Source organism: Aquarana catesbeiana, linkage group LG12, assembly GCF_042186555.1.
Source record: "Aquarana catesbeiana isolate 2022-GZ linkage group LG12, ASM4218655v1, whole genome shotgun sequence".
Lineage (NCBI taxonomy): Eukaryota > Metazoa > Chordata > Amphibia > Anura > Ranidae > Aquarana > Aquarana catesbeiana.
This window is the reverse complement of record NC_133335.1, coordinates 203,390,720-203,410,600: the sequence shown is the minus strand read 5'-3', so window position 1 is coordinate 203,410,600 and position 19,881 is coordinate 203,390,720. Positions and strand designations below refer to the sequence as shown.

At 45.1% G+C, this 19,881-nt stretch overlaps 1 protein-coding gene across 4 annotated transcripts in view; it reads right to left on the bottom strand.

Annotated features, from left to right (window-relative positions):
* The window catches only part of LOC141113431 (phosphatidate phosphatase LPIN3-like), a 166,282-nt gene that overhangs the window by 47,521 nt on the left and 98,880 nt on the right, over window positions 1-19,881 (bottom strand). For 3 of the 4 annotated variants that reach the window (XM_073606517.1, XM_073606520.1, XM_073606519.1), the window contains exons 5-9: window positions 6,316-6,423; window positions 5,897-6,002; window positions 5,066-5,255; window positions 2,607-2,691; window positions 1,930-2,063 (exon numbers count right to left, since the gene is read on the bottom strand). In XM_073606517.1, the coding sequence (XP_073462618.1) occupies window positions 1,930-2,063; window positions 2,607-2,691; window positions 5,066-5,255; window positions 5,897-6,002; window positions 6,316-6,423 (623 nt within the window). The remainder of the gene's footprint in view (window positions 1-1,929; window positions 2,064-2,606; window positions 2,692-5,065; window positions 5,256-5,896; window positions 6,003-6,315; window positions 6,424-19,881) is intronic. The other variant, XM_073606518.1, reaches the window with a different exon arrangement.

The following is a 19,881-nucleotide window of genomic DNA, read 5'->3' as shown; positions in this document are numbered from 1 at the left end:
TGAGTGCCGAACGGCGCTCTAAAGTAAGCTATTATACCGCATATTTTAAAATAGAACATCTACTGGGGAGCTCAATATTATATAATAGACGGAACTATAGAAGAAAACCACTGTTTTTTTTAGAGCAGGAGGGGGAGATCTAGGAGCTGACAAGCAGGGAGGGGAGGGGGGAGGAGGACAGAGGAGACACAGACACAGAGAGTGTAGGGCTGCGGCTGATGGAGGCACATACCCTGGCAGTGGTGTCAGGGCACTTATATATCGGACTTAGCGTACAGCGGGGAGGGCAGAAACTGGCAGGATCAGTCAGGTATTCCAGGTGATACAGGGGGCGAAATTACACAGCACAAGCACTGTGCTGTACAACATGCTTTAAAGAAACAGGATCAATATTTTTTTTTTTGGGGGGGTTAACAAACACTTTAACCGATTAAGGCAGGTAGGCTCTCCTGGGTGAATCGCCGTAGGTGTACGTTGGGCACTTTAAGAGCAATAGTGGGCGCCCAACGCCGGAGCCGATACGCAATGATCACTCCACAGAGAGCCAGAACGGGGATCTGTCAATGTAAGCAGACAGATCCCCGTTCTGACAGGGGAGGAGAGACAGATCTGATGTTCCTAGTGATAAGGAACAGCGATCTCTCTCCTCCTCCAGTCAGTCCCATCCCCCACATTTAGAAATACCTCCCAGGTAACACATTTAACCCCTTGATCGCCCCTGAGTGTTAACCCCTTCCCTGGCAGTGACATTTACACAGTAATCAGTGCATTTTTATAGCATCGATTCCTGTATAAATGTCAATGGTCCCAAAAATGTGTCAAAAGTGTCTGATCTGTTCGCTGCAATGTCGCAGTCCCGCTAAAAATCGCAGATCGTCGCCGCCATTACTAGTAAAAATAAATAGATAATAAAAATGCCATAAATCCCCTATTTTGTAGACGCTATAACATTTGCGCAAACCAATCAATATACTGTCAATGATCAATGCTTATTGCCTTTTTTTTTTAACCAAAAACATGTAGAAGAATACATATTGGCCTAAACTGATGAAGAAATTAGTTTTTTTTTTTCAAAAAATGTTTGGGATATTTTGTATAGCAAAAAGTAAAAAATATTGTTTTTTTCAAAATTGTCGCTCTTTTTTTGTTTATAGCGCATAAAATAAAAACGACAGAGGTGATCAAATACCACAAAAAGAAAGCTCTATTTGTAGGAAAAAAAGGACATCAATTTTGTTTGGGTACAACGTCGCAGTACCACACAATTGTCATTTAAAGCGACGCAGTGGCGTATCCCAAAAAATGGCCTGGTCATTAAGGGGGCAAATCCTTCCGGTCTTTAAAGCGGATTTCCACCCAAAAGTGGAACTTCCGCTCATTTGTCTCATCTCCCCCTCCGGTGCCACAATTGACACCTTTTAGGGGGGAGGGGGGACAGGATACCTGTCTTTGACAGGTATCCTGTTCCCACTTCCAAAAGTCCGGCCGCGGTCCGTGACATGACCCCAGGGCTCCCTCCTCCTCTCCCTGTCGCCGGGCCAGTAGGAGAGAGGAGTGGGGCCTCACGCATGCGCAGTAGGGTTCCCATCGTGAAGCCGTAAGGCTACACTGCAGGGTTCCCTTACCCGTAATGGCAGCGGCAGCACCCGACAGCTGATGGAAACATCAGCTGCGGTGCCGACATCACGGGACTCCAGGACAGGTAAGTGTCCTATTGTTAAAAGCCAGCAGCTGCAGTATGTGTAGCTGCTGGCTTTTACTTTTTTTTTTTTTTTTTGGGCTGAACACCACTTTAAGTGGTTAAGTAAGCCAAAAATCACAAAAGGTTATGTGACATAAAGTCTTACCATCTCCCCCAACAATCCTCATATAATACTCATCAAAACACCCTGCTTTACAGCTACTGTGACTTTATCATTGTCTACATACCTTCAGGAATGTTCCAGGAGTCTGCAAGGCCTCCACATAATGACAAAGCTACATATGACATGGGTGACTCCATGTTGTCATCTGCTACGTTCTCTGAGTTGTGCTGATTGGGTGGCGGTGGTGGGTGTGGGTCACTGTGGAAAGACAGAAGGCTTCTTTTCAAAGGCTGAGGAACTGTAATTGTCCAGGTCATTTTAAAGCTGAACTCCAGGACAAGCAAATATTGTCTAAATTATGTCATGTGTATTCAAATTCAATCTTGGTGTGCTTTGTGTTTTTCTTCCAGATCTTTGCAATAATCCAGAGTAAAACCTTGACTCTGTGCAGGAGCTTCCTGTAATAAAGACCAGTCACTGCTGTTCTCTTTCTTTGTGCAAGGTGACTGGTCTTGTCTCCACCCCTCCTGCAGTTTTATTCAGGCAGCCTGCAGTGGGTGGAGTCTGCTGGGTCCCTCCCACAGCTCTGCTCTCTACATAGTGATGATGTCACTGCTACTTTTACAAGGTAATATTAAAGGATTTATATCCTTTGTGGCTTTTGGGGAATATATTTAAGTGAAAGTTTTTGTGCCCAGAGTTCAGCTTTAACTCAAATTAATTATGGGATAAATATTGCATGTTGTGTCTACTATTTTCACTACAGTGTAGCTACATTCTCATATACTCTTCAATACTGACCTGTTAGGAAAATAGAGGGATACTTCCTGAGAGTCCGGAGAAAGCGCTTCATCAGGTAAAAATGTTAGAGATGCAGAAGGAGCATCTGCAAGGGAGAAATACTAAGGTCAAACTGAAAAGCATTTAGAGTTTTAGACTGTACACTAGGAAAGTAAATTTTTTAACAGCTTACTGGGCCAATTCTGTCACTTCTCACATACATGTAAAAATCTACTTTTTTTTTGGTAGAAATATACTTAGAACCCCCAAACATTATATATATACAGGGCTTTTTTTCTCAGAGAATAGGTGCAGGAACTCAACCATGCCCACCACACACACATACCTGCCAAATGGCATCAAATAGTAGCTCTTCCCTCTGCATACAACCCCCTCCCTTCACTGCCCTCATCTTCTCCCCCCTCCTTAAAAGCTTCACCCACTGTCATATGTCTTACCTTTGTTGCAATATTAAGCTGAAACACCTATCCGGCTGTAGTACCTCCCAGCATACTATACTATACTACAGTCACTTGCAAGGGAGATCATGCAGTAGGAGCATCAACAACTGGTCGCCAGGGAAAAAATGGAGAGACCACAGAGGGTGCAGCCTACCACGCACCCTCTCCTGCCTATGACTGCACTGAACCCTGGGCACCTGTTCTGTATCTCCCTTGTCCCTGTCAGGCACTCAGTGGGATCTGTGCAGGAGATCTGACCTGTGAGAGCTACTAGGAGATAAGCTATCACTTGTAAACGCAGAAGCTAGACTTCAGTGTTACCAAGTGATAGTGGTGAGCAGGGAGCAGAAGACCTGAGCCAGAGGTGGTGGAACTGAGTTCCCCCTAGTTCCTGCTGAAAAAAAGCCCTGTATATATATATATATATATATATATATATATATATATATATTTATTTATTTTTTTGCAGAGGCCCTCTAGAATAAAATTATAGGTGTTGCAATTTTTTATGTCACACAGTATTTGCGCAACTTTTCAAACCCAATTTTTTGGGAAAAATACACCTTAATGAATTGTATTGCACACAAACACAATATAATTTCCAACATTCGGCCTGTGTGTACGGCAGCCGATCTGGCAGAAGCCGGCCGACTGAAAAAGGTCTGCCGATCTGCACCATCCTACACTCTCTAACTCACATCTTCAAGCTCTCCCTCTCCTCTGGTCTCTTCCCCTACTCTCTAAAACATTCACTAGTCACCCCCATACTTAAAAAGCCCTAATTTGATCCCACAAATCTTAACAACCTACGTCCCATCTCCTTACTCCCCTTTTCCTCCTGAACCTGAACGCTCGGTCTACAACCAACTAAGCTACCACCTCACTGAGAATAACCTTCTTGATTCCCTTTAGTCTGGATTTTGCCCTCAACACTCCATAGAGCCTGATCTCCTAAAACTCACAAATGATTTACTAATAGCTAATAGTGATCTGCATTGGATCAATTTTTTAAAAGACGGTTGACAGGCTTTGGATATGCTTTATTTCATTTGATTATTTCATCCAAGCTAGTTCAGAGACCACAGCTAGTTCACAGACCACATCAGTTAGGTACCATTTTTGTTTTGTAGAATTTAATGGCTGACATATTTCCTGTACAATATTTTATATCAGCTACAAAGTATATCTAAAGCCAAAACCTTTTATATTTTGGCTAGAGTGGGACCCTGGTGCCTAACCTGCAATCCTTACTGTGCTGCTCTTGGGGCTCTTGCAGACACATCGAGGATCTTGCTGAAAAAAATATCAAATGTGATCCAAGTAATTTATGAGAGAGCTGTCGGGAGCACATCGATTTGTAAAACAGGCTGTAATAGCATTGATCTCTAGCAGTCTTACATAAGATGTCTCTAGGCTATGTTCCGGAAGCATGTCTCCAACCACTCCTATAGCATTTTTGCAGTCTCTGACCATGTCTTGTTGCATGTCTTCAGTCTTTGACAGCTTTTTATAATACTACAGTTATTAAATATTATGTATGGCCCTTTGGTGATCCCAGTGGCTGCAAGTTAGGCCCGCTATATTAAGTAAGTTGACCACAATTGGACCAGGGAATGGAGAAAGCCCCTGTCAGTTTTTGGTTGTTGAAAGTCACTCCTTAGACAGGTGCCTATCCCTGTTCTAGTTGTAACTCCAAAGTTTGCATTTTCCATCACTTTTTACATTAGTGAGAATGTGAACATGGACAAGTAGAGTAGTGAAGCTTCCAAGAGGAAACACAGACAGCAAAAAATAACCTGATAGGTACACTTTAATCTTTATGGACTACAATGACAATACAATAATTCCAGTCTGATACATATATATATATAAACTAGTCGTGTGTGCGAGAAGTGGGGGGCTTACATAACAGCAGTTCAAGAGGAACATCCTTTTGTTTTGCAGTATATACAGATGTAGGTCTTTGAGTGGAAGAAACCAGGATGAGCTGCTATATACAGAATGTTCTTTATGGCTCACCTGGAAGAACCTGGAAAGCAGGAGTATCCTCTGATCCCTCTAATAGAGTAACATGGAAGGTGCCGTCCTCCTCTTTAGTTATGTGAAATTCAGGGTCTGTTGAGGCAGTGGAAGATATCTCAACCAGCTCCCTGCTAGGACTGGATGGTGCGGATTGCGATATTTGAGAGCCAATATCAGTCCGAGTGACCTGGCAATGATAAAAGATATTATTAAAATGTTTATAGACTGATGTTGATTGAGACACTCATAGGACTTGTCAGCTAGAGAATTTCAGCAAACAGCAAATCTTTTTTAAGTGACTAATATTTTGGTGGGGCACAACTCACCTTTGTAAAGGCAAAACATTGGACACACAAAAAATGTTTGCTGTTTGCCAATTCCCCTGCTGAAAAGTGCTGTGAGGAGTACCTTGACCAACAGATGTCTCTTATAAATGGTCAATTCTTGCTAACTCTCTCCCCTCCACTGTCCAACCCATTGCCTCTTCTGCCATCCTCCATAATCTGGGTCTCAATGCCATCTCTCAACCCCTCCTCCAAATTTATTCTCATTGCTTTTTCTTCTTCACCCCCCCCCCCCAACTTTATTCCTTACTCATTGATTCCTGCTTCCCCCTCTGTACTATCTGACTCATGCATTTTAAGATGACACCCACCTTTTACCATGCCCATCAAGTACTATGCCACCATGGCAGACTTTGTACAGAACATATTCTTTAGTCAGAAAATTTAACTGTTCCTACATCAAATGGCCAGCCGATTATCTTTCCCAGTCCTCCCCTGGCTAAAAGGGGTCACCTCATTGATGGCTGGTCATGAGTGGCCTCACCTGTGGGAGTCTTCCCCAGTTCCATTCCATGCAGTTCTCAGACAGAGATGTGTTGAGGATTTTCATTTCCAACTCCGAGTCACTTTTAGGAGATGGGGATCGACTGCTGAATCAGATCAGTTTTTCAGCAAATGGTGATTATGTCACTAATCTTCACATACACAATATACAGTATAAGAAATGAAAAGCCATGGAGACTTCACATTCATTTTCCCCACACACAAGTAAAGTTCTAAATCCTTAAACCAACTGGTTGCTTCAGTCACAGGACCTCAATTATGAGTAATCTCATGAGAAGAGTCATCTCAGTGTGGGGCTTGTATAACCACCAGTCAGAGTTATGACTCCTCAACATGTTTTAAGTCACCCACATTGTCATATGAGTACCCCTACCTTCAACCCACATTTACTTGGTTTACCTTGAGGATAACTGAAAGCGGTCCTCCTCAGGATAGGGGTGAAAATCCTTAGACTGCAAAGTGGAAATTTCTTCAGGGAGGTCCGAGAATGAGAAGTATATGGAGTCACTAGATGGGATATGAAGACATGAAGAAGGCACAATATAGAAAAGACAATCAGGATAGTGTAATACTCGGGTATAGCATGTATAGCACCGTGCTACGGTTCTCCCTACCTTCAACTTTCTTTGTCAATAAAATAATCAAAATCATCAAATGTAGATGTATTATAAACACTTGGCAATTCAAAGCTATGACAAATTCCCACAATTCAGTAAAAAGCTCTACTCCACTCAAAGAAACCAGTTCTACAGTTAGACAATTGTATTCTGTTGTTTTTCTTTGTGTTTATTGGATATTGCTTGTTTAGGGGAAGTCCAGTTCTTGTAATGCCATGTGCTTGCTTAACGCTAATTCAGGAACATCCAGCAATTTTTCTTGAATTTCACTGACTGGCTCAGTCATCTTTAGGTCTTACAGACCTTTGCGTTTCCATGGTCCATGCTGACCACTCTCTGTATTAGAGCAGAAAGGCCCTGTGATTATATCTCCACTTCAGCATCTTCAAGAATCTCAAGATTCTGGTGATTTTGGTTTAAAGGGGCATTTTTAGAAAGAAGAATCAGATATACCCCAAAGTGTATCTAAACCCTTGCAAAAATGTAATGTATTGCTGCTCAGCAGTCCTCAGATTTTCTTTTTTTCATTTTATTTTCACCTGATGATTCTACCAGTAACCTGTTCTGATATGACAACTCTTATTCATCCTACTGTATCATGACAACAGAAATAGAGCAAGCCTACTAGAACCTCCCCTGTCCTCTTATTCATAAAGTAGATGGACAGGGTTCTGAAGACCTCAGAACATATATCTGATACCAATGCAACACAGGCAGAGAAGAGAACACACAGGAAGCTATCAGCTGACAGGTTTTCTAGCAAGACCAGCAGGTATTCTGTGAACTTATTAAACAGGAATAACAAAATACCTTAACTGGTATAAGTAACAGACCACAAGACAGCATTTAAGAGAAGTTCATTGCTAGGGTGTCATATCCTTTAATCAAGTCACATCCACCTAAAACTATGTAATTGATTTTTAACGAGCATACCCCTTTAAAGCGGTAGTAAAGCCCACTTTGTGATTTTTACCTACAGGTAAGCCTATAATAAGGTTTATCTGTAGGTAAAATCTCCTAAACGTGCACCGTGAATGCAGCCGATGACATCACAGGTGCATGCGTTCTGAAGGTCCAGCATACCTTGCAGAAACTTAAGAGCTTCGTGCTGAAACCAAGTGCTCCCAAGCGCATGCACGGGAATAACGTCATCATGGCTCTGGCCAACCACACAGCCGGATCGCGCAAACCCAGAAAGACCGGGGGAAAGCCCTCTCAGCGGTGACAGCGTGCCACTGGAAGGCTTCATTCTAAGGTAAGTATTTCATAATGTGCTACAGCAATTATTTGTATATTTTTTTTTTATTGCAATGTTGGCACTTTAAACCTACTGTTGTCATAGCAGAATATTAGGGAGATAGCGCAGCACAAAATTTATTATTATTTTGGAGCGGCTTACTAGCCACTAAATTGCTATTACAAGGAGTGGGAGGGGACGTCCCCTCCCTTCCGCCACCTTCTGTGGCTCTTCTGTCTCACCGGGAGACCCAAGCAACCAGCCGGCGCATCTGCCAGCTGGCTGGAAAACCAATCAAAGTCCGTAACAGTAAACCGGAAGCGATGACATGACAACACTACCGGTTTACTCGGGAAACATCGAGGCCAAAAGATCTAAAGCATTCAAAAACACTGATCTTGGTGTTTTGAATACTTTTAAAGTGGAGGTCCACCCTAAAAAAAAAAATTGCATAAAAAAATTCCTAAAAAAATGGAGGAAAAAAAATATTTTTGGATTCACCTGAAATGGCTGTTGCTAGGCAGTCTTCCTAATCTGCCTCTTCCTACGCCACGGTGATCTTCAGTCTTCTCCTCCCCACGTTGTCTTCTGGGGAATGGGGTGCGGTGTGTTATGGGAACTGTGTGTGTCCCACAACACATCGCGTCCCATTCACAAAGCGCCGCGCGACTCGCGCATGTGCAGTAGGAAACGGGCAGTGAAGTCGTAAGGTTTCCCATTTCCTTAGATAGGATGGCGGTGCCGGGACCCGAAAGCTGAGGGACGGGTCAGCCTCGGGCGTCAGACATCGTGGGCACCCAAGACAGGTAAGTGTGCTTATTTAAAGTCAGCAGCTACAGTGTTTGTAGCTGCTGACTTTTAATTTTTTATTTTTCCCGGCCGGAACCCCGCTTTAAGGGCAAAGGAGGGATTTGTAGTCTTATAGACTCCAGATTTCTCCATAAAGAGGACCTGTCACATGCCTATTGCTGTCACAAGGACATTTACATTCCTTGTGACAGCAATAAAAGTGATAAAAAAAATGAAAGCAAGAGCGTAAAAATAAAAAAAATAAATAAAAAAAATTATATATTAAAAAAAAAAAATTTGAGTGCCGCAGACACGCAAATAGCGATCATCCCACACATGCAAGGAATCACGGCAAACATCAGATCATGGGCAATAATTCAAGCACCAGACCTCCTCTGTAAATCTAAAGTGGCAACCTGTAAAGGCTTTTTAAGTGTCACCTATAGATAGTAAAATTTACATATCATGAGTTGGGTTTCATTTCATCATTCATTCACAATATAAGGAAATAGAATCCATCTTTAAGGCCCATTGGCATATCTTGTGTTTAGACAAAACCCTTAAACCAGTATTACCTCCGATCCCTAAATGTATTTACTGAAAGGCCCCTAATGTGGGAGACAGGGTAGTAAAAAAAAGTCCTAGATCCCCCTACTAGACCTCCCCCATTTTGGGACAGGGATGGCTTCTATGCATGCTGAAAATGTAAGGCATGCAGGGAGGTGGCTGTACCCGTGAGAGGCCTAGATAAATTTACATCAACCGTGAATAATAAAGAATTTGTAATCAAAGAATTCATGTATGTTTACCATCCAACCTGACAGAACTGGAGAGGATCTGCAAGGAGGAATGGCAGAGGATCCCCAAATCCAGGTGTGAAAAACTTGTTGCATCTTTCACAAAAAGACTCATGGCTGTATTAGATCAAAAGGGGCTTCTACTAAATACTGAGCAAAGGGTCTGAATACTTAGGACCATGTGATATTTCAGTTTTTCTTTTTAATAAATCTGCAAAAATATCAACAATTCTGTGTTTTTCTGTCAATATGGGGTGCTGTGTGTACATTAATGAGGAAAAAATGAACTTAAATGATTTTAGCAAATGGCTGCAATATAACAAAGAGTGAAAAATTTGAGGGGGTCTGAATACTTTCCGTCCCAATTGTACAAGCAGTGTAAGCACCTGAATTTGATCTGTTATCAGCCTCTGTATAGCAGAGGTGGGAGATAGAGGAGTCAAAGAACCAAACAGTTCAAGTGCTAACAAGAAATATGCTGATAGGAGGTGAAAGCAGAGTGACAGAGAGACAAGCTCATCACTGTGCTGCTTCTCCTTTTACTATCTAGTGACAGGATGGGGCAGGTCTGGGATGACCTGGGCTAAGAGGAATTGGGTTAAATGATGCCAGCCACAGGGTGGACCGTACAGGGGGTGCCAGGGCAACCCTCCCGTGTGGTGTTCACACCGTGTGGCCCATCAATTGCCTCCCAGACCTTGTTATGATCAGTTTGACCTACCTCTGTTGGAGGGGCATCTGATCCATATGGTTGACTTGGACACTGCTGCTTTTAAAACTCCCCTAGAGTGGGTTCCACAGTGTCAAGGGGTATCAGTGGCAGCCGGTGCTCAAAATAATTGGGGGGGGTGCAAAAAACTGAAAAATTTAGAAAAAAAACTCATCATTTGCAGCCTCACTGTGCCCATCAATTGCCACCACTGTACCATCAAACACAGCCACTGTACCATCAAACGCAGCCACTGTGCCCATCAAACGCAGCCACTGTACCCATCAAACGCAGCCACTGTACCATCAAACGCAGCCACTGTACCATCAAACGCAGCCACTGTACCATCAAACGCAGCCACTGTACCATCAAACGCAGCCACTGTGCCCATCAATTGCCGCCACTGTACCATCAAACGCAGCCACTGTGCCCATCAAACGCAGCCACTGTGCCCATCAAAGGCCGCCACTGTATCATCAAATGCAGCCACTGTACCATCAAATGCAGCCACTGTGCCATCAAACGCAGCCACTGTGCCATCAAACGCAGCCACTGTGCCCATCAATTGCTGCCACTGTGCCCATCAATTGCTGCCACTATGCCATCAAACGCAGCCACTGTGCCCATCAATTGCCGCCACTGTGCCATCAAACGCAACCACAGTGCCCATCAATTGCTGCCACTGTACCGTCAATTAACACAGCCACTATGCCATCAAACACAGCCACTGTGCCCATCAATTGCCGCTACTGTGCCATCAAACGCAGCCACTGTGCCATCAAACGCAGCCACTGTGCCCATCAAATGCAGCCACTGTGCAATATCAAATGCTCCCACTGTGCCATCAAATGCTGTCACTGTGCCATATCAAATGCTCCCACTGTGCCATTAAATGCTGCTACTGTGCCCCATCAAATGCTCCCAATGTGCCATATCAAATGCTGCCAGTGTGCCTCCCGCCCGCCGTCTGCATTTACCCTGTCTCGGTGGGACAGCTCCTCGATGTCTTCTCCCATCCTCTCTTCCCGTCCTCTGCTATGATTGGACATCTGTTAGGCGTCCAATCACAGCGCCTGTTGTATTCATTCGCTTTCCTAACACACCTGAGTGACCTGCGAGCGCCCAGCATGGCGCTCGCAGGTCACCTTTTTTGATGCCTATTAGAGCCTATGGCTCTAATCAGGAGCTTCAAACCCCCCCCCCCCCTCGCCGCTGTAATTCAGGTGCACAAAAAGGGGCCGGGCGCCCGAATAGGGGGTGGCAGCGGCGGCCATACATAGATTCATGCAATGCATAAATCTATCTATTGGTGCTAGAGGGGGTGGCAGGAGAGAGGGGGCGGCACCCATGCGCCCTTATGGACGCACCGCCACTGAGGGGTATATAGGCTTTGACCATTGTTCTCATGTAATATTCTGTTATGCATGTTTTCCTTTATATATTTTCAGGTATGTTATGCTGCTGTTATTTTTGCAACATGTGGGCACCCCTGAAGGCCACGACAGCACTATATCTCCATCTTCCACGACACCCCTGGTGGCTGGCTTTTGAGGTAAATTCTGCCCCCTGCCAGCCCACTGCTGGGAATTGGTCAAAGCCTCATAAATATTCCCTCCTAACCTCCTGCCCACTAGCTCTAGAACATTCTTCAATGTCCCAGAAACTGGGGGAAGCACCAGAGGAGCTGTCAGAATGCCCTGACTCACTGAACCTTGGCCTAGATTCAACAGCTCAGGCTAGCCCTGAGCTAACTCAATTTTACCTACACTAATGTAGCGGTACCCCCGTAGGGGCCGCTGGTGTGGTTGTAGCAATCCGCCAATCACCCTGCTGTCATCCCCTCATCGGTCACCCAAAAGACAACAAACAGTCAATTACTCCTTTTTCTTGCTTTTATTTGTGGGATTAAACTTGGAGAGATATTAGGGATGTATGAGATGCCCATGAAGATTTCACAAAGATAAGTTATCATCCATGGCCTTGGCATTGTTATTGGATTTCCCCTATCAAGTCCTCACTGCAGATTATTGCTTCCAGTTAAACAAAAGGAATCACTCTGAATAATTCCCCTGTAGAATTCCTACTGCAAATAGAGAGCCAAAGGCCTATACCGCCTATCTTCCATGGCTCCAAGAACTAACGACCCCACAGTCTCTGGAAGTTGTTGCAAGCATGAACTTGGCACATGATAAACGACAGACTATTGCTCCAGCCTGTCCACTTCTGTCCATACTATGCTTCCCGCCCACACAGCATGCTACACTATTCTCTCCAGTACTTCTTCTTCTTCAACGTTACACTGACCTTCTCCCTTTGTAACAAAGTCCTGTGTTCCCCGGTCACAGAAATCCGATAAGCTGGTCTACTTCCGCCGCTTTACTCCTACTTCCTCCAATTGATCCTCTTTACAGTCAAGCACTGTGTTCCCCGGTCACAGAAACCTGATGCACTCTGTGGAGATGAAAATCCTCAGCTTTAGGTCCTTCCCCTGCGGCTCCTCCATCCCTCCTCCATGCACACGGCACATCCCCGCATGGGGATGTCCGCTATAGCACCTCAGCATGCCAGGCTGTCTTTCCTGTGCTCCACAACTCCTCCCTGGAAGCATGTGATCCCAGCCTATATAGGAGGCCTGCCCCCTGCCAATGCAAATTAATGATTGGTCAGAGCCCCCACATGAGCTGCCTGCCACTCAGGTCTCAAGTCCAACCTCCCTTCCAGAACAATTCCACTAAAAGCAGGAAAGGATCTCTGAGCCAGAGTGTAGGTGGCCACACCCCCCACTATACTGACACTCCCACTCCCAGATCAAAACAACCAGGCCTGGAATAAAAACACAGACCTGGCTAAATTTACCTGCCAGTAGTCCTGCAACTAGAAAAATACTAGTCTAGCGCCTACCTGAAAGTAGAGGGCGCTACACTAACAAAACCTTCACTAACTCTAGCACAAACTAGAGGTGTTACGCTTATTTTTATATTTTAGCTTCTAATTGGCAAATCATTTTTTATTATATATTTGTCTGGTCCGGCCGCACCTAGAGTATGCTGTCCAGTTCTGGGCACCAGTCCTCAGGAAGGATGTACTGGAAATGGAGCGAGTACAAAGAAGGGCAACAAAGCAAATAAAGGGTCTGGAGGACATTAGTTATGAGGAAAGGTTGCGAGCACTGAACTTATTCTCTCTGGAGAAGAGACGCTTGAGAGGGGATATGATTTCAATATACAAATACCGTACTGGTGACCCCACAATAGGGATAAAACTTTTTCGCAGAGAGTTTAACAAGACTTGCGCCCACTCATTAAAATTAGAAGAAAAGAGGTTTAACCTTAAACTACGTAGAGGGTTCTTTACTGTAAGAGCGGCAAGGATGTGGAATTCCCTTCCACAGGCGGTGGTCTCAGCGGGGAGCATTGATAGCTTCAAGAAACTATTAGATAAACACCTGAATGATCGCAACATACAGGGATATACAATGTAATACTGACACATAATCACACACATAGGTTGGACTTGATGGACTTGTGTCTTTTTTCAACCTCACCTACTATGTAACTATCTATGTAACTATGTCTGGAATAGATATCAAATGAAATTCAGTTATGGGCATTTTTGGGCCTGGAAATGATGGTGTAACTAATACCCATGTTTCGTTTACCTACAGTCTAATAAAGATCCATACTTGCCAACTGTCCCGGGACATTCCCGGGACTTAGACGCCATTCCCAAATTTGTGGCGTCCCGGTAAATGTCCCGAGAAATCCGGTTCTGCACGATTTCGCCACCGCCGCCGCTAGAGGTCCGCGGCCGGCGGAGACATTGTCTCCGCCGGCCGCCATTTTAATGAAGTTTAGGAAGACGGCTGGGGGGGGGGGCTAGACGGAGCTCCTGCATCGCCGCCCACCCTCCGCCCCGCTCCGCCTCGCCCCGCCTACCCCCGCCCCGCTGCCAGTCTGATATGGAAAGGGGCGGGGTTCTAGCCATGCGGAGGACACCTCTGAGGTGGGGGGGGCGCACCGCTGTGGGACTCCTGATGTGAGGGGGGCTCCACTGGGGACACCTGATGCAAGGGGGGGTCCGCCGGGGACACCTGATGTGAGGGGGGGTCCGCCGGGGACACCTGATGTGAGGGGGGGCTCCACTGGGGACACCTGATGTGAGGGGGAGCTCCACTGGGGACACCTGATGTGAGGGGGGGCTCCACCGGGGACACCTGATGTGAGGGGGGGCTCCGCTGGGGACACCTGATGTGAGGGGGGCTCTGCCGGGGACACCTGATGTGAGGGGGAGCTCCGCCGGGGACACCTGATGTGAGGGGGGGGCTCCGCCGGGCAGCCGAGGAAACCGGTTGGTCCGGTTGCAGGGTGGCGGAAGTGAAGAGCGCTTCCGGCATTAGGATTCTGTGCAACTTGTGACATGATCCAGACACCCCTGCCAGGCAGAACAGCCAGGTCCTCAACTTACACTGCAGCAGCAACATCAGCAAGTGGTTGAACCATGAAGAAGCAGCAGTGGGACATGTTTGAGGATGTTTTAAAGTTCTGTATGGAGAAGATACCCCGGTGAACTACCCCTAGGATCTTTCCTCCAGAGTGACATTAGGATCCCCTTCCCATTGCCAGTGGGCAATTTTTAAGCCTGTTTGACTCATCCAGCGTATGCTGTTTTGGGTCCCAACCTTCCGGTAAGCCTCCATTCACACGGGTGGTGGTATTTACACATGTGTGGTTTTTTCACAATATATCCCTGAGAAGGCCTCCTGGACTGCTTCCCGCTTTATTGGATCTTCATCATCTATACCATTGCCATTGGGCAGTAAACGTTTGTGTTGACCTATGTAGCATACGCTATTCTTAGGTCCAATACCCATGGTACGCCTTCATTACATAGGGGACTATCTGAGCACTATTATAATTATAGTCACGTGGTGATTTCATTTATTTCACAAAAGGATGGACTCTGATTCATCGATAAATGGACATTTATAAGAAATTTATATGTTGATATTCACATCCGTTCAACTCACTTTGATAACATTTTTTATATTTTTTATTATTTTTCTTAGCGCTGCACCTATTTTTCTACTCCATGGTTTACAGCAAAAAGTCTATTTGCAGTGTCAGCGGCTTATATGTTTGAGTTAGCGCAAAGTTATTTTATTTTCTTTGTACAATGTTGGCAACTATGAAGATCACTGATTACATTTAATGGCCATTATATTGCTAATAATGTTTAAAAATGTTAGTATGTGTGTAACTTTGGCTACCTTGTGCCTTACTTGGCCTTTCCTAGAATGAGAGATTCATGAGCAGTACACAGTGATGTCATCTTCTTCTCTACAGGGACATGAGTTCTCCACTCTAAAAAAGGACAATGTTTGTCTCCCATACTAATTATAACACCATATGGCCCATCAATTCCTATTTAGACTGAGTATCTTCCTATATTATGGTATTATATGTGCCAGGAGCCTTTAGAGCCTCATTCAAACATGTTTAAAATAAGCATTTTTTATTTTTCTGTTGTACGTTTTGCCATGTGTTGCATTGCATTTTGGACAGCTTGGGAGCTTTTTTACATGTTTTTGTAAGAATGGAGCTGTATTACACTGAAATAAGCAAATAGGAGATTACTTTCACATGTACACCTGTAAATACAATACCATTTAGCCATGCAAGACTTTTCAAAAATCGACTACTGCTGAAAAGAACCTACTGGTTCTGGAGCTTCATGATCATCAGACTCTCCCAAATATACACTATATTGTATTGGGACACCTGCCTTTACATGCATATAAACTTTAATGGCATCCCAGTCATCGCCCATAAGGTTCAATATTGAGTTGGCCCACCCTTTGCAGCTATAACAGCTTCAACTCTTCTGGGAAGGCTGTTCACAAGGTTTAGGAGTGTGTCTATGGGAATGTTTAACTATTATTCCAGTAGCGCATTTGTGAGGTCGGCCACTGATGTTGGAGGAGAAGGCCTGGCTCGCACAGAGACCACCCCCACCCTGTCCAAGAAAAAAAAAAAAAAACCTACCTATCTTGATGATAGGCAAAGCTGAGGTGTTGACCCCATCCAGCCTTACACAGCTTTGTAAAACTATGAAAAACAGAGAACAATGAAAATCTTCCAGAAAGGGAATTTCCCAAAATGTCACCTCAACAGTTTCTCGGATGTCTTCAGCTCCAGTAAATTCACCCCCTTATGACCAGGCCATTTTTTGCAATTTGGCACTGCGCCGCTTTAACTGACCATTGCGCGGTTGTGCGATGTTGTACCCAAACAAAACTGATGTCCTTTTTTTCTATAAACAGAGCTTTTTTTTGGTGCTATTTGATCACATCTGCGGTTTTTATTTTTTGCGCTATAAACAAAAAATAAGTGACAATTTTGAAAAAATAAAAAATAAACAATATTTTTTTACTTTCTGCTTTAATGCATATCTAAAAAAATATATATAAAAAAACTAATTCTTCATCAATTTAGGCCAATATGTATTCTTCTACATATTTTTGATTAAAAAAATCACAATAAGTGTATATTGCGCAAAAGTTACAGCGTCTACAAAATAGGGGATAGATTTGTGGACTTTTATTTATTTTTTTATTGTTTTTACTGGTAATGGCCGTGATCTGCAATTTTTAGCGGGACTGCAACATTGCGGCGGACAAATCTGACCCTAAGTGACACTTTTTGGGGACCAGTGATATTATTACAGTGATCAGTGTTAAAAAATGCACTGATCAATGTATAAATGACACTGGCAGGGAAGAGATTAACACCAGGGGGCGATCAAATGGTTAACTGTGTTCACTGGGTGTGTTCTAACTGTGTGGGGGATGGGCTCACTGGGACAACAGAGATATCGCTGTTCCTGATCACTAGGCACAGCAGATCTTAGTGTTGTCCCCTGTCAGAACGGGGATCCGCCTTGTTTACATAGGCAGATCCCCATTCTGCCTCTCTGTGAAGCGATCGTGGGTGGCTGGCGGACATCAGGTCCGCCAGGCATGTGCATTGGCTCATCCTTAGCGCCGGCGGTGCGCATGCGCCCACACTATGTATTGCATGAAACGACGTCCAGGTACGTTGTTTTGCACAATAGAGCCAACCTGCTGCAGTATATGTACTGTGGCTGGTCGGCAAGTGGTTAACCTGGCTGTTGGTTACTACCAGAAAATGGACACACACCCATTTAGTGGTAAATGTACTTCATCTATTGATATAGATTATAGTAAATGAATGTTTGAGCATAAATGAGCACACAGCAGGTATATTTGGACACAGTCTGCTAGATAGAGTAATAAGTATACCAAAGTAATCAGGTTCTATACTGGGAACCAGTGGTGTTGCTAGGTGGCAAAAAGACCAGGGGCTTCAGCCCGAAGTCCAAGGCTGGCACGGGGGGGGGGGGGGGGGGGGCTCTAGTGGCGCTGAGTTTTTTGGTTGGGTGGAGGGGTTGTGTGGCAGGGGGTAAGCTCACTTGCTGGTTGCTGGTTGCTGCCTGGCTTACCAGTGCCCATCATACACTGACCTACCTGACACACACTGACCTACATACACTTACCTACCTGACACACACTGACCTACACTGACCTACCTGACACACACTGACCTACATACACAGACCTACCTGACACACACTGACCTACATGCACTGACGTACCTGACACACACTGATCTACCTGAGACACACTGAACTACCTGACCTACATTGACCTACCTGACACACACTGACCTACATGCACTGATCTACCTGAGACACACTGACCTACCTGACCTACATTGACCTACCTGACCTACATTGACCTACCTGACACACACTGACCTACCTGACCTACATACACTGACCTACCTGACACACACTGATCTACCTGACACACACTGACCTACCTGACCTACATTGACCTACCTGACACACACTGACCTACCTGACCTACACTGACCTACATACACTGACCTACCTGACACACACTGACCTACCTGACCTACATTGACCTACCTGACACACACTGACCTACCTGACCTACATTGACCTACCTGACACACACTGACCTACCTGACCTACATACACTGACCTACCTGACACACACTGATCTACCTGACACACACTGACCTACATACACTGATCTACCTGACACACACTGACCTACCTGACCTACATTGACCTACCTGACACACACTGGCCTACATACACTGACCTACCTGACCTACATACACTGACCTACCTGACCCACACTGACCTACCTGAGACACACTGACCTACCTGAAACACACACACACTGACCTACCTGACACACACTGACCTACATACACTGACCTACCTGACACACACTGACCTACACTGAATGCTGGGCAGTGACGCTTTGAATGCTGGGCAGTGATGTCACTGGTTGCTAGCCGCTAGGTGGCTATAGCAACCAGTGACCAAGAGTAGAGTCAGGTGGAGGCGGGAGCAGAGCTGGAGCCGGGGCCAGCATTACCAAGGCTCAGTCTGCCCCTGTCCCCTGAATTCTGGACTGGGACAAGAGACTCGGGGCTATTGGCCACAGACTCGGGGCTGTAGCCTCAATATCCACCCCCTGATGACGCCTCTGCTGGGATCAATGCAGGAATCAGCCAATTCAGCAGCAAACTGTGCAATAAATGTTAACTGTAATTTAGGGGATTAACCAATAACACCACAAAGCTTCAAGTTCACTCCCTGGTCATCTCTCGCCTCGACTACTGCAACTCCCTCCTCATTGGACTACTTTTACATAGGTTATCTCTCCTTCAGTCCATCAAGAGTGCTGCTGCCAGACTCATCCACCTTACCAACTACTCAATGTCTGCTACCCCCCCCCCCCCCCCTGCCAATACCTTCGCTGACTACCACTTACCCAACAAATAAAATTCAAACTACTAACAACAACTTGCAAAGCCATCTACAACTCTACCCTATCAACTAAACTGCTCTCTTCGGTCCTCCCAAGACCTCCTGCTCTTTAGCTCCCTTGTCACCTCCTCCCATGCTCGCCTTCAGGACGTCTTCCGAGCTTCTCCCATCCTTTGGAACTCCCTACCCCAATCTGTACGACTATCTCCTAATCTATCCATCTTTAGACAATCCCTGAAAACCCTCCTCCTTAAAGAAGCCTATCTTCTAACTAATACACTGTGTTTTTACTTTCTCCATCAGCTCATCTCCCACAGTTATTACCTTTTGTATGACTTGACACTCCCTCTTAGATTGTAAGGCCCTCTGATTCCTCTTGTTCCAAATTGTATTGTAACAGTACTGTCTGCCTTCATTTTGTAAAGCACTGCACAAACTGTTGGCGCTATATAAATCCTGTAAAATAAAAATGTAGGTAGCAATACTACAGCTGGATTAGAGTGCACTCTACAATATAGGCTGGGGAATGGTGTAGCACAGGGGTAGACAACCCGCGGCCCACGAAGCCTCTTTTGCCGGCACTCGACTCCCTCCCCATCAGCAGAGCAGCACAGGGAAGTGTCAGTGAGACACTAATGCATTCCAATTTCAGAATTCCCCACACCGCACTGAGGAGGAGACACTGCGCCCCCACACATTGTAAAATATGGGAAACAATGTTTGGTTCTCTAACTTTGCTGTAGCTGCGATCGTCAGCTTTTGTGATGGGGATGAGATTGGGTGCAGTTCTGCTAGGGGGGGCGGTCCCTGTTTCCAGGAGGAGGAGAACTGTCATTGGCCACTACTAAAGCCAATCACAGTCCTGCTAGCCCCGTCCACCATCTGGAGGAAGATGACTCGCTTGGTTGCAACTACCAATCTCAGAAAGAAGGG